General features: G+C 48.7%; 1 protein-coding gene across 3 annotated transcripts in view; it reads left to right on the top strand.

Annotated features, from left to right (window-relative positions):
- Positions 1-15,350, top strand: part of Mcr (macroglobulin complement-related) — a 253,503-nt gene that overhangs the window by 129,052 nt on the left and 109,101 nt on the right. For all 3 annotated transcript variants that reach the window (XM_075877217.1, XM_075877218.1, XM_075877219.1), the window contains exon 2: positions 12,501-12,617. In XM_075877217.1, coding sequence (XP_075733332.1) covers positions 12,508-12,617 — 110 coding nt within the window. In that variant the 5' untranslated portion in view covers positions 12,501-12,507. The remainder of the gene's footprint in view (positions 1-12,500; positions 12,618-15,350) is intronic.

Here is a 15,350-nt window from a genome sequence, read left to right on the forward strand (position 1 = left end):
CATCAGACTCGGACGGCAGAAGCTGAGGAACGTGCTCGAGATGCTTCCGGAAGCTTTCTTCGTTCGCCGGCGTGTAGTGGTGGGTGAGAGGCGAAAAAAAAAAGGGGGGGGTAAAGAGGGGGGGGGGGGGGATCGGTGTGCGGGTTGACAGCGCTAGTGCTTCGGGCCTGGAGTTGATGGGCAATCGATGTTATGAGAGCGGAAAGGTACTTTTTCTCCCTCAAAAAAAAAAAAAAAAAAGATGAGAGAGGATGTGGAAGTGTTCCGTGTTTTTTGCTTTTCATTTTCGCCTCCACGGCCCACGTCAGAAATTTTTCAGCGCGGGCCGTGTTAAACCCAACCGAAATCCCTGGCGATGGCAAATCGATTTCGCTGGCGTCGGCGATCAGACGGCGCATCGCGCGCACTGCTTGCCAAGGCGCATCCGACCTGCCGCGGGGATCCACCCTTCTCCCCGTTTGTGCGATCCCGTTTTGACAGTGGCGAGTTATCGCTCAGGATTTGCCGCGTCAGCCGCGCGCGCACTGCTGCGGCTTTACGCGGTCGCGCCTTGTCGCCAGCGCGTATTGTGTCTGCCGCTGGGAGGGCTTGTTACCGCCGAAGCTCCCCACCGTATCGGGAGCTTGCGTATCTCCCGATCCGCTCGTTTGCTCAGTTCTCGTCGTTCTAGCCCTCTTCGAGGATTTTATCCGGCCACTCCGCAGGCGGGACATCTTCACCCCTTTCATTGCTTCCGCTGTAGAGATTCGCTCAAGATGTGTTGTTCCGCATTTAAGGATAGCGATTTGAGCAAGGTACGTCGAAATGCTTACCCAAAACATATGTAACGTGGACGTCTTCAATCGGAGCTGCATGCTTGTCACCTTTCGAAGTGGAATCGCTGGCTTATTTCAGTTGTTTATGGTTTCATTGTTGAACACGATGCGCGCTCAAATGTATACCGAGAGAATAGTACAAAAGATTGCGGAGGGCTTTTCGATGGTGACAACGAGCACTGCACGTCTCTCGACGTCGCTGCAGTTCCCATTGTATCACGCGCGTTGAGTTTAAAGACATACGAGGGCCACTTTGTAGATTGCCTTTTTGCAGGGTTGAACGCGTGCGCCGCTTTGGTTCTTGTACATGGCAGCCCGCCTTTCTCGCCGCACACTGTATACGCACTCTTGTCGCGCGGGTGTGTGCCTTTGTTCCGTTCTCTGCACAGGTTGCGTAACACTGTCCACCGCACCTGTCTACCGGTGCGGTTATGCAGCCTGTCACAATGCCTGCCACGGCCCAGTGAAGCGCGGCGCGCGAGCTCATTGTGGTCACCGCGGATGAAGGCAGCGAAGGGCGAAGCTGGCACTCGACGGAGAAACCGCGATAAGTCCTATCGGTGGAGTGGCAGCAGGCTGCTGAATGGTTGCCGCAGAGTCGGACTATTGTGGGACGTTGGCAGCGGTGCCACACTAGCAGGCGCGATGGACAGTGTTGCAGTGTTTATATATATATATTAGTTTAACATCCAATGGACCAACAGATGTACGTAGCCCACCTGTGGAGTTTGAAATCAAGGGCAATACGATAGATCGGTTGATTTCCTCCGGCATACTTCTTCATCGCCGTCCGTCAACCACAGCATCAAGAAATTGCACACGATTCCTTACAAGTGTGTAGCGGGTACCACGTTTTTCTGAATAATAACGAATATTGACATAGTAAACGCTTATATATATATATATATATATATATAATAAGGGAAAGAAGTGTATACCTAAGGGCTCGTTTTTCCGTGTTTTAACACAATATTAATGAGATCTAACAGACAGTAATGCCAAGGAATGTACAGGGGAAATTATTAGAACCAATGGAATGTAAATAAGAAGAAAGAAAAGTGGATGAAAAAATAGCCAGCCGGGAGCAGGAAACGAACCTACGACCTTCGAATAACGCGTTCGATATATATATATATATATATATATATATATATATATATATATATATATATATATATATATATATATATATTAGTGATAGGGCGCGTTGGGAAAAGAACTAACTGTCATTTATGAAGTGCAATAAATAAATAATTAAAAATAGTCATATTTTGGATATTTTAAAACATGGCAAATACTTTTTTTTTCTTGCGCCTATTGATAATGTCACTTTCAAATCACCGTATCCAAGAAATGTGAACCTGTGGGTGTGTATTTGTATATATTGTTCCCGCGTTTCATTAGCGGTGAGTGTATAGCATTCTGGCGACACGCGTTATATAATTTACCGGAACATAATGGAACGCTTTGCGTATATATAAAATGTCGCCGAAGATCGTCTTTACGCTCTCGAAGCGACGGCACAAAAACGCGCGTGTGGAAAGGCCGACCGCGAGGGATCATCCTTTCCGCGGGGTCGAAAGAAAAAAAAAGTTCGTGATTTCCTTGTTATTGTGTCGTAGCCACTAACAGTTGTTGTTGAAAGTGGTTGCGTGCCTCCTGCGGTGTGTAGTACTCTATACCATATCTGTAGTCTATACCATAATGCTGAGACCAGCTGAAAACGACCTCTGTAAGGTCGCGAGGTGGGTTGGTTGTGCAGCATGGGCTGCGGGGTGGCACGCCCGCACTTCGTCTGCAAGCACACTTTGGGCCCCGGTGAAACTTCGCATAGGCTGCTGTATACTGAACGTGGCATGTAGCTCCCAGTCTAATGCACGCTCGAGTGTCTCTATAAATGGTCGCATGCCAGGCCGCGTCTTCTCGCGGGGGGCCCAGGCGTCCCTGCACGATGCAGGATGCAAGAGCGCAGCCTGTTTCATAAGAACGCTGCTGGCCGGCGTATAAAGTGGCCGCTGCTGCGGAATGCCCCTAGAGGCTAGTAAAAAAGGCAGACCTTGGGACTCAGTCGCTTGCGGACGCTATGAATATCGAAAGGGGGAAGTGCATGCGGCACCTGAATGTAGTAGTAACTTCTCCATCACTTACAACAGAGGGTTGAGCGAACCATATGCCCATTACTCAGCTAACGTTTATGCGTCTTCAATGGGGCCGATTCTGCTTCGCATGCTTTTGAAGGTCGTACTCGGCATGCTCATCTTGACCAGGCATTTACGTATGCGGCTTGTGTAGAGGCCGTAAAAAGAATCGACGCCGCACGCGACCACGGGCGGCGCTGTGAGCCGAAACGACGTCCGCGCCCAGGAAACGTAACAGGAATCTTGTACGATGTCTACTGACTGGTTTATGGTGAAGCTAAAATTTAAGTTCATCCGTGTACTTATTATAGCGACGGCGCGGGCTGCAAGGCGTTACAGAGGTTTCTACTCTTGTGAATCACACCCAAAATGAAAAACAAACAAAAAAAAATCACTCGTCATATTGGCCCTATAAAGACTTATGTCATGCGGAGCTGATGCGCACCACCACTACAACTTCTAATGTGATATGGGATGTTTTATTGCTCTTGAATCGTGGTGGTAATGATCGATTTGTGGTTGCTGTATACTATATACACCGTGGTGGCTTCCGCGACCGTACACTTTCGTTACATTGTTAGCTACGTTAAATCGAGATACCATCTCAACATTGCGTAACTCTTCGCCGCACTTGGCGGGTGCAATTGTAGCTGCTGTCTCCACGTTGCGCCGGTTTCGGAAGGAATGTCAACTGAGACGATCATGTGAGGGGCGCTCAGGGGCATCGTTCGTACGCATGCGCAGACGTGAATTCGAACATAGATTAGTTGTGAAAATTATGGAGGAGACATGATGGAATCTCGGAAGAACCGTAGAGTGGAGGAGAAAAAGAAAAACACTCTCGATATATGGCGTGAATTGACATTTACAATGCGAGCGCGTGCTGACTCGTTAGCGCCTTATTAAGCAGCACCAATTCACGCGTGCAGAAGAGAATAGCTTGCGGCACGAGTGCATTCGTGCCACAAGGGCTTTGATGTCACAAGGGCTTTGATGGCTTTGACAAGGGCTTTGATGTCGTGTGAAGAATATGGAAGGAAAGTGGGTGTTGTGTAATTTTTTTTTGTTGAACGAAACGTTGCGGTATTCTGCTAAACATACACAGATATTAATGAGATCACTTGCTTCGTGTCACCAACAGACAAAAAAAAAAAAAAGTGTTCCTATCTTGCCGTCATGGCTATATACTGGCGGCGCTGACTGACGTTCCCAAGTTTGAATGCACATGCACCATATAAGGTCGACGGTAGGATAACTGCCGTGGTAGCTCAATGGTAAATCATAGGACGCGTTATTCTAAGGTCGCAGGTTCGCTTCCTGCCGGTGGCAAGTTATCCTTTCGTCCACTTTTCTCTCTTCGCGTTTACATTAGATTCACTACTCATAACGTCCCGTGTACTTTCCTGGGCATTATTGCCTGTTCACATTGATATTGTGTCTAACACTTGAGTAAAGAACACACAGGTGAACATACGTATACTTAACGTACGTGACTGTAATTATTGTTGCGATTGGTAGTAGTATTCCCCTCTTGGCAGCTGCTCGAGAGATCATATTGGACCAGTGGTGGCTTTCGCTTCTCTGTGACATTCAAACGTTTATTTGTGCTGGCGCCATACGGGGAAACAGCGTATTATCTCGCATGTATACGCGTGACTGAGGCGAACATTAATGGCGAACGATGCTGCTGCAGAGTCCGTGGAAAACGCCAATTAGCGCACTGGCTGAGAGGTAGCCGGTTTAAAAACACTGTGCACAGTCCTGCGAGCTGGTGGTAGTGGTTAGAAAACGATAAAAGGCACCTAATTTCTGCAACCCGGTCGGGAGCACGGCGCAGTGCCTATCTGCTGAGTAGTCGTACCGGCGTGCCCTTCATGCTCACGATGGAGAGGAGGAGTCTCGCTGACTGACGCGCCCCGTGCCCTCGTCTCCCACTCCCTGTTCGTGCTCGGTGGAGGGCCTGATGCCAGCGTCGGACGGAAGCGGAGAAGAACGCTGGACGCGTGTAGAAGACGTCGGAAAAAATTAATGTCGCGGGGAACACTATCGATTTCCGGGATCGAATGATTTACGCTCGTGGCAGCCGGACTAAATACGGAGTCACGACCCCCCCCCCCCCCCTCGCGGCTATTAACGGCCGCTGTCACATCTCTCGAGTATTATCGGCGGAGGCGTAGTGATGCCCTCTCTGACCAGGCCAGCGCCTTGTCCGAACACGCGGCATCGATTCCTCCCTGGCATAAAGCACAGCTAGCTCGTCGACGAGGAAAGTGAGGGGGGTGATTGCGCAAACTGCGCCCAATATTCGCGAAGACGGCCTGCATATTCTTCTCGCCTGAGCGGAACGACAGAAGAGGGTACGTGCCGTCCCGGGAGCTCGCAACTGCTCCGCGTCGCGCTGTGTGCAGTGTGGCGAATTTTGTGGGGGGCGGTAATGAAGGCCGACACGAGACTGACAAGGGCTTTGATTATAGCCAGTCGACCGCATGACGTTCAATCTGCTCCCTTGTGTTGCTGCTGCGCTTTAGTGGAATGCTTTTTGCTTGCTCTATTCGCACCGCGTTGATATGGGCGGGGAGGAAGCTGCAGCGCTATAGGGCATGTGGTGACTAAGTGGCTAGCGAGCCCACTATTGACACACTCGCCTGGATGGGTAGGCATTGCTACTTAATTTTTAAGGTTATCGTCATCACGAGCTTCTTGTGCGCATGGGGTCACATAAAACTTGGCGGTTGCTTTTCTCCTTTCTCAGCGCAATCAAGTACGAGAAAGCGTACCGCGGTATTGCTGACGTCACAACAACAGGAGTCGGGGCGATGTACGGCGAAATTCTATGGCGCGACAGTATACGACCTGTAAGAAAGCGACAGTTGGCGAACAGCAATGGCCCTGCAGCAAACAAGTGGGAAAATGATGGGGTCGGTAATTTTTCCTCGTATGAAACAAATTGTCGTATACATTTCTCTGGGTCGCTTTCACCGCCCAGTATCTGCACTTGGTCTCTCTCGGTTCTTTTTCTCTCGGGCTAGTCGTCGCTAACCTTTCTTTCTTTCGTTTCAGCTCCGTGTGTCCGTGGCAGGCGTTTGATATATATCGATCGCGACTGCCGTTTCGCCGACGGCTCTCCTAAAGTCAGCGAAAAATTGTAAACGACACTCTGTCTAGATCCCTGTACAGATAACGGCTCGCTGTTTACCGCGGCATTATCTTAATTGAAATGCCGCCTCCTTCTGGGTCGTCGAGTGGCTCTCTGCATGCGCGCAGGATATACTTACATAGTACGGTACACCGGTTTTACGCGTCCTTTCCTGCAGCCAGCCGTTTCTTCTTTTGCGCGTTCTGGGCTAGGCACCGCCTTCCGCCGCGCTGTAAATCGTCGTCCGTTTCGCGGAACTCGGGAAGGGGGGACAGCGGAGTAGTCGACGTTTATGGGCGAGCCCCCTTCTTGGTCGTCTATCGCGCCGTTTATGCGCGCCTCTGGGTGTTTTTTTGTTTTGTTTTTAAGTGAGCTCTCGTGAGCCGGTGTCTTCCTTCGTTGCCGCCGCGTATCTCGTAAATTGCGCGTGTCCCGCTTGGAGCCTCCGCGCTTAGTGGCGAGCGCCTTTGAATTCGAGGGGACGTGCTATTTGCCTACGCACTGCGTGCATCGTGTGGGCGGGTGGGCGGCTCTTATTGGCACTGGGCCGCTCGCGGAGGTCTCGTGCGTGTCGTCTAGCGGCGAACTCGGAGTTCTCCTTTTTCCTCCTCTTCTTCGTTCGTACCCGCTTTTATCATATATTACACCGCCGGTGTGTGCGAATCTACACGATCTTTCGCAGTGCTTGTTATGTGGGGCGAGTATTGTGTCATGCACCAACGCTCGCTTCTTGAGTACTCTACTCGTCCTTCGTGTCGTTGACGTTTGTGTAATGTGGTGGTTCTAAATTCGGCTATTAACGTACCGTTCCGCTATTTACGTGCAAAAATAAATATGCATAGAGACTCCGAAGTCATGGTAATTTAATTGCTCATTCTGCGCAATGGATGACAAAATCATTGACGAATGATTACCTTAACGAAATTCCGGTGGTCTAGAATGAATAAAAAATTGCGAATTCTTTTTCTTATTAGAGCTGCGCGAAATAATAAAAGGCGAAGCTTCGGTAAAGAGATGCGCAGTCTTATCTATACTCGTGCATATTAGGCGTGACCATAGGCGTAGGCAGGAGTTTGTCGTGGGAAGGGGGGGGGGAGCAAATCATGTTGCATCGCGTCCGGGGAAGAGAAACATCACTCACTGGTGCAGCTTGCGTGAGGGGAAAAGTTCTGATGTGGTTTGAAGGGGCAAGTGCTTCTGTGCATCCCCCTACCGACGCCCTTGGGCGTGACTGCTTTGGGCTATTAAGATTATCCATCGAAAGCTTACTCGCTGCCGTTTTCTATTGTTGAATTCCAATGGCGGAGTCGGAGCAAGTTTTTCTGCTCTTTTCAGAGCAAGTGTGTTCCAATGACAGAGTGAGAGCGAGAGTCAAAAGTTCCAATGAGAGAGCCGGAGGGGATTCAGAGCGGGAGTCCCTCCGTGGAGCAGGAAAAACTGCTCCGCCGAAATCGGTGGAGTGGACCGGAACTCAGCGTGACGCATTTCCTTTAACATGTTTGCCTGCTTGGGGGCGCGGCTGGCGCGGCGCGAGTTGTGTTGATAATGGTGGACGGCATGGACGGCTCGGCTACCTCGGCAAAGCGTGCGGCAATGCTTCTGCTACTCGATAACGACAGCAGACATCGTGGACAATAGCTGTTGCACGCTTGGCGTGATATCCATTCCACAGGAGTGAATAGCGCTGAACAAGCAAACGAACGAGGCGGCGATGCTGGTAAACCACGTGGGAAACAGACAGCGGAAAAGACCACGCGCAAGGTATCCTGGGTAACGCGGCAGCTTCCGCCTTGCTCCAGCAGGGCCGGTTGTGTTCCGATGGCGGATTTGGAGGATTTGCTCTACGCCAGAGTCGAGTGCTCGCTCGCGAAGTCTGTCGGCTGCACCGACTCCGCCATTGGAATTCAACATATATGTATACACGTTGATGTCATCTAACTGCTCGTCACATGAACAGGATTTGGGAACATGTGCGCGTAGCGCCATCTCTCGTGGGCCACAGCGCAACTGAATGGAATGTAGACAATAAAAATCATATCTGATGAAAAAAGCTAGTTATCAAAAACGACTTCCGGTTTTATACAGCGGATACCTACTTTAACGGTCTTGCAAAGTCACAGAGCCGTACTGCAAACCGCCTGGCTTCCCACGCGTTTCTAGGGATGCTGTTCAATTGTCCTGGGAAGCCGCACGCTTTGTAGTGCGATACCGCAGCAGTTTTACCGAAATGTACCAGTGGGTCTCCGCTGTATATATACTCGGACTCGTTTTTGATAACTACATTTTTCAAGAGATATTTTTCCGATATATTTTCCATGCATTTACGGCAGGCTGCCGTTCCTGCTGCCGAGAGATGTTGCCACGTCCAGGTGTCCCTTATTCCTGGGAATGCTTGTTGGTTGATTGGCTGGTGTGACGTCCCCAAGTGACTCGGTCTGTGAGAGATGCCGTAGTGGAGGGCTCCGGATAATTTCGGCCACATTGATGAAAAAGGGGTGGGGCTCTTCAGTGTGCACGAAAATTGAAAGGTAGACGGGCATCTTTTGTGACTGCCGCGGCCGGTGAGACCGAACACGCAAATTTCCGAATCAGCCGCCACGCGGTGGCACGGTCGTTACGGCGCTGGGTGGCTCATCGTCACTTATTCTTTACCGCACAAGGTGCTCTTGATATTGTTGTGACCGGGGTTAGCGGCACCAGAGATCCGGGATCAAGATGTCGAGGCAGGAGGAGGTAGAACTTCGTAGAGAGGGTTTATTTAAAATATTTACATGGCACGGGCTCTCTGGCCCGAAGCTCTACATTGAAAGCTCTACATTGCAAAAATGCTGTCTATTGAACAAGCTCCGTGAACCACCCTATAAGCAGCCCACCATGGCTGTTTATGAATAGTATCTTCTCCCCAGATCCCTAGATCGGGGAACAGGTTCATACGGCACTGTCCTATAACATGTCCCGCAGCACACACGGCTGTCATTATGCTGGCACCGCCCCCAACAAACACACATACACAAACGGTATGGTAACGATAGAGCAGAACGACGACACAGAGACAAGAAGGACACGAAGGACACTTTGTGTCGTCGTTCTGTTCTCGCGCTATAACTATCGTCATGTCATACCAACTAGCTTAAGCTGCCACACGTGTATTGTCCCGGTGATGCTACTTCCTTCGGCGAATCTTGCTTGAGCGGGGTGAAACGAGTCTGTCATCTCGCCGCTCGGGCCGACCACCCATGCTTTGTCGAACGGCATTCGCGGTCTAGGCGCCTCCGAGGGGCCTTGCCTGGACACCTGGTGCTGATTTGAGCGTCGGCGGCTCATCAGTCTGAGACGCACAGCTTGATGGTCCGACGTCCGTAATCAGCGGAAGCTCGGCATTGTGGCTTTTACCGGGGCACGAAGACGCCACGTGTCGCATCTCTGCGCGGACCCGAAGGACAGCGGTGCTCCATAGAGTAATTTCAGCCACGCAGCGCCCAGCACGTGGAAACAGCAGGGTGTCTTGGTGCTGCTCCTTATCTCCACAAAATTACGCGGCGGCCTTTCTTCTGTTCTGGTGGCCGCGGCAAAAGGGTGGTGCCGTCACAGAAATGACGCCGAAGATGCACAAGATCAGATGGTATAGAAAATCGTTAAAAAAAAGGTTTCGTCAAAGGAAGTCGAGCCCATCACCTCCAATCCGTGGCAGCAGATACCGGGCGCGCTTTGCGCCGCACCACCATCACACGTTCGGCAAACTTCACAAGCGCGGCTTTTCACTTTGCTCTAACAAATGTTCTTGGTCTTAGGGACGAGGTCACTGCCTACGAGTGGTAAGTGAACCAATGCATCACGACTGGCCTCCGCGATCACCTCCTGCAACGCGCCGTTGCGGTACGCGTCCGAACCATTCGGCGCGTTTTCGAGAAGTGCAACTTTGTGAACGCTTAACACACCGCGAGGTGTTCACCTTAGCCCAAGCATTGGCCTCGCTCTTATAAAAACAGCTCTGCGACTCTCAACTGCCTCGCCTGGCTGTTAAGTGCCGCGCGATGGCCCAATGCGTCCGATTCGCCGCTCTTCTGTCTGTCACGCCGCTTTCTCCGATTGCGCTCTCACCGTTAACTGCTGCATGCACCTTCAACAAAGATTCTGTAATGATCATGGATGTTAGTCGCCGGCTTGCAGATGTGCCACCAAGCGTCAACGTGGGTGCGTCCACGTTAACGGTGCTATAGCCTGCATACATCAATGGAAGTTGTATAAAATTTTCATACATTAGTGTGCAACAATCAGCTACTCCTGTAAAGGAATGTTTCGCTTTCGTGTTATGCCGATTCCCCATGATATTCGAATAAATCATGCTTTTTTTTCGTATTATTCGCATTAGGGCGCACTGTGCAGTTGAGAAATTCAAGCCTAGTGGCACCGAAGTCGCGTATTTTAGCAGTAATCCTTTGAGTAGCGCCACTCTAAACATCTCACCTTCAGCGGCGTATAGTGCGAAATACTACGTTGGCGTTCGACTTAAAGCTCCCCGATTGACGGTGCATGTATGAAAGAAATTTGGAGGTCCGAAGCTCTTCTCACAAAAAACGCAGGGTGTCTACACTATATAGTTGCGAAGTCTCCAATGTCTGAATGCTTGTGTGGCTTCGTGTGCAGCTTCCGGAAATCGGCCGCACAACTTTTCGACCATTTCCTGGAACTTCGCACCTGGGCGCATTGTTTCGGCTGCGTTGATTTCGAATTTGCCAAGCCATATCACGCTGTCGTAGAAGAGGTTTTTCTTTGGATTTTTGTTTTTCGGCGTGTCGTTGTGCATGTATGAAAAAAAGTATGTAATATTTACGAGCGACAAGTATGCAGCATGCAAGGGGCGAAAATGTTATTTTATTATTAATGGTTATCTTTAGACTCACTCTCTCTCGCTCACGTACACGTGTGTGTATTTAATTCGTTCGCGTGATTTAGATAAAAAAACTTCGCGATTGTTATGCGTTCAATGAACAGCACGCTTCGTTTTTATGCTTTTTTTAAATGAAAAATTAATCTCGAACGTTTCGTATATACGTGTTACGTCTCATATAAACGTATCCCGTGTTTCTAGCGCATGCACACTTAGTTTGACGTGTGTTCTGCGGCAGGTTTGATTGCATAAATGGGACTTGGGTGTAAAGAGAAGCATATGAGATATTTTTGTAGTACTGGAAATTGGGGCATTTCTTTGGGACGCGAGCTACAAGTTTTTCTTCGCAGTTGCAAGCCGGATTTTTCGGCTGAGTCATGTAAGGCTATCGCTTCAATGAAACAGTGCAAACTCGAGGGGCTAAAACAAACTTTATATCAATATTTGTTCGCCGCCCACTGTTAACACTGCGTGGAGGAGGAAATATATAAGCGGAAGGACAGGCAGGTTAACATTGGGGGAAAGGAAGGAAGGCAGGAAAAACTTTATTCGCGAGGTTTTGGGACAGGGGTCATGAGCTGGATGGGTGGGGTCCCAAGTCCAGGGCTCCGCTGGCTGCTGCCGCCTGCCTGACGTGACCCAGAAGTGCAAGCTGCACCTCTGGGTCAGAGCAGGCGAGCTGTGCCTCCCATTGCTCGGAAGTATTAGAAAGCTTGTGTTGACCTAAAATGGTGTCTAAATTTGGTGGTCAGTTAAGCATCCCCACGAAATGTGGCAGAGCGATGGCGAGCCGCCACACCACGGACAGGCGTGCCCATACAGCGCTGAAAAAAAAAAAAAATCTTTGAAGGTTGGGAAAGACTCCCGTTTGCGGAGGTCAATCGCGTCCTCCCCTACTAATGATTGGTGGCGGGGGGTGGGGGGCTGTAATTTTGTCGCGTGCCTCACTGGTTAGCAAGAATTTCGCGAGGGGTCATTCTGGATGGGTCGTTATCCTCCTCATGAGCTTCCTCGTGGAGTGTTTCAAAAGGATTCAAAGTACTGTCTAGGCTCTGCTCGGTTCGAAAGCCCTCGAGAAAAAAAAGGGTCAGCACCTTCGTTTCCCTCCAGGCCTGCGTGTTCTGGACACCAGATCAGCCTGTATTGGTTCGTCAGTCTCCCGCCTAAGAATTTAGTTTTTTTTGTCGAAGTGTTTGGTGGTAATGATTGTTATGTTATTTGCGGGGGGGGGGCAGATTTTTTATCTTTTTTTTTTCGGGGCCAATCACGATTTCATACATAATTTATGTCAATGCTTGCAGAAAAAGCCTAGGGGAATGAAATTACTCATGAGTAAGATAATTTACATTCATTTATTTATGTTTTTTTAAATCTTGAATAGACAGATGTTTTGGGCATTCATAAAAAAACGTGCACCCATTTCTGGGGTAAGCCTACGTAGTGTACAAGAACTCGGGACCGGATATTTTTCCATCTTTCTATTAAACGGTTAATGATGTCATTTTCTCTATTGTTCGTAGGGCGACCATGCTTGCGGTAACATCGCTGCTGGTGGCGCTGCTGTCGCTGTCGTCCGCGCAGTACGCTGGCTACATGGACAACAGGATCGACAGCGTGCCAATTCACCACCAGCAGCCGTGAGTGCATGAAGTCACCTTGTAGCTCGCGTATATATTGCTGTGGCTTTTTTTGTGTTTTTTTTTCCTTTTTCCACCTCACTTCTTCAAAAAACTCTGTTCGTAGCGAATGCTGTTCATTAAGCTTTAACCATTGCATTTTTGATAGCATATTTTAACTGTTTTACATATCATATCATCCTAAGTATGTATAAGCTATACGTGCGAAATTACCATAAAACGAAAACTATTTTTTTTTTTGATGGTGGCACATTTCTCGGGATTGTTGTCCGCACTTTTTGCCCAGCCGCAAAAGCGAAGCCTGGCGAGATGGAAAGCATTCGTCGAAGCTAATTGGGGGAGAGAGAAGCCCAGAGTAGCGGTTTGAGGCTGGTGGAGAAAGTGGAGAGACGTGGAGAGAAGAGCAAAGGCGCTAGTGGAGGAAGTGCTGTGGAGAGGAAAAGAAAACAGGAGTGCGATTGGCGCTTCTGCAAGTAAAGCTGCTGTGGTGGTAGGGTGTCTTAAAGGATTGATTGATTGATTGGTTGATTGATATGTAGATTTTAACCTCCCAAAACCACCATATGAATATGAGAGACGGCGTATGTAGTAGAGGGCTCCGGAAATTTCGTCCACCTGGGCTTTTTTTAATGTGCACCCAAATCTGAACACACTGGCCTACAGCATTTTAGCCTCCATCGAAAATGCAGCCGCCGCAGCCGCCGGGATTCGATCCTTCGATTCGCGGTGCCTTAAAGGAGTACAGACATGAATTAAAAAAAAAAGCTGTTTTCAAAATGATTTCGGATTGTGGTTCCAAATAAGAACACGGGGCTCGAGAACCGTATAAAGAGTACTGTGGTGTCGGGGAATGCATCACATATATATTTAATACCGCTACCTTAAAAATACAGAGGTTTCGATATCGGGAAGGCGGCTTTTCCGTGACGTGTCATGGCCGTGTGACGTCAAAGGAAGAAAGCGATTTGGGACCAACTGCTAGTGTAACACATAAATTACAACGATGAGTGCATTGTCTACAGCAATGCCGACAGTGATTTCTGTTATTTAGGGTGCATACGGGACGCTGCTGTAGGCCCGTGTGCTCAAATTTGGGTGCACGTTGAAGAACCCCAGGTTGTCAAAATTTCCAAAGCCCTCCACTATACAACACCTCTCACAATGACATGGTGGTTGATCATATCACCGCCATATGGTGATATGATCGAATATAAATCGTCAAACTCCACATATCTATCAATCAATGCATGCAGGACGCAGAGTCTGCAAAATCTGTGGATCTGTGTTGACTCGTCGGGATAATGTATATGCGGTGGGGCTGGCTGCTGGTTCTCAGCGCAGGAAATTTAAAAACGAAAAAATATACTTCCTCCGTGTTGGCTGACTCAAGTATGTGGAGAGTGCTAACACTGCATACCAAGGAAACGAAAAATGTACATTTTGGGACGGCTCAAGGTCGTGTCAGTCCCGAGCTTGCATCAGGGCACTCTACTATGGTAGTGCTATAAAGTTACTATATATGCTACCTTTAGGTACAGTAACTCTGGGGAGCTCCTTCTCTCTCCTGTCCACTTCACGCATTCGCTCTAGAATGTTCGCCTCGCATCGTTTCGTGTGTACCCATGCAGACCATACCTATCAATGTGAAGCCGCTTGATTCCAAGAGAAGGCAGGTGAGAGGGAGACAAAAAGTTAGGTGGGCAGATGAGATTGGGAAGTTTGCGAGTATGAAATGGCAGCAGCAAACACAGGACCGAGTTGACTGGCGGAAGGAACATGGGAGAGGCCTTTGTCCTGCAGTGGGCGTAGTCAGGCGTGGTGATGACAATGATATATATTGCAGGTACTGCAGGCCCTACTCGGGCCCAGGCAGAAGTGGGAACATCGTTATATGTAAACAATAACAACAGTAATTAGAACTGTCGCTAACATAGTGGGTAGATAACATGGATTACAATCAACAAAAAAAAATAAAAGTGAATCGCAATTCCGTACATGCAGTAATATAACAATGATAAAACATGCACATACAACAATTCAGTACGTAAGGTAAATTGCATTTTATATACATCAAATGAAAAATGAACGGAAGAATCAACTGACTTCATTGCTGCACAATATAAACATAATTTCATCTGTCAAAGGAAAGGAATGAATGATTTATTATATTAGTGGTAACTACTTCTATTGGTAATTTATTTCAGAGAGATTTAATGTGGAAAAGGGAAACGTCGGTGCATTTTAACAGAACTTGTTGCTAGGCTAGTTGGTAGATCGTTTCTAAAAACTTCATTTAAGCGCAAAATTAGAGCATTGATAGCTTCGCTCTGATGTTAATGCGCGCATGTGCCACTTGTATATATTCAAGACTTCGTGCTATCAATAAATCAGTTGGAAGTGAGCGCTGTGTGTGTGTGTGTGTGTGTGTGTGTGTGTGTGTGTGTGTGTGTGTGTGTGTGTTTGCACTCAAATTAGGTTTTAGAGATACGTTTTAAGGTTACTAAACGGCTGCTTAACTGTTTTGTTGTGGTTTGTGTAACCAGATCGCATGGGGGGCTCAGTTGTATAGTTTTCACACGGTATTTCGTAGTGACCGTTGTGAGGGGTATGAAGTCGATGGCAGGTACGGCGGGTTTCTTTACGGTAGCTAGGTCCTCGCCGTTTTCCGACATAGGCGATGCTCGCCAGTGAGGAGACTCGTTCTTGGAGACAGAACGAAGGTTTATTTACATG

This window comes from Rhipicephalus microplus, chromosome X (assembly GCF_043290135.1).
Source record: "Rhipicephalus microplus isolate Deutch F79 chromosome X, USDA_Rmic, whole genome shotgun sequence".
Taxonomy (NCBI): domain Eukaryota; kingdom Metazoa; phylum Arthropoda; class Arachnida; order Ixodida; family Ixodidae; genus Rhipicephalus; species Rhipicephalus microplus.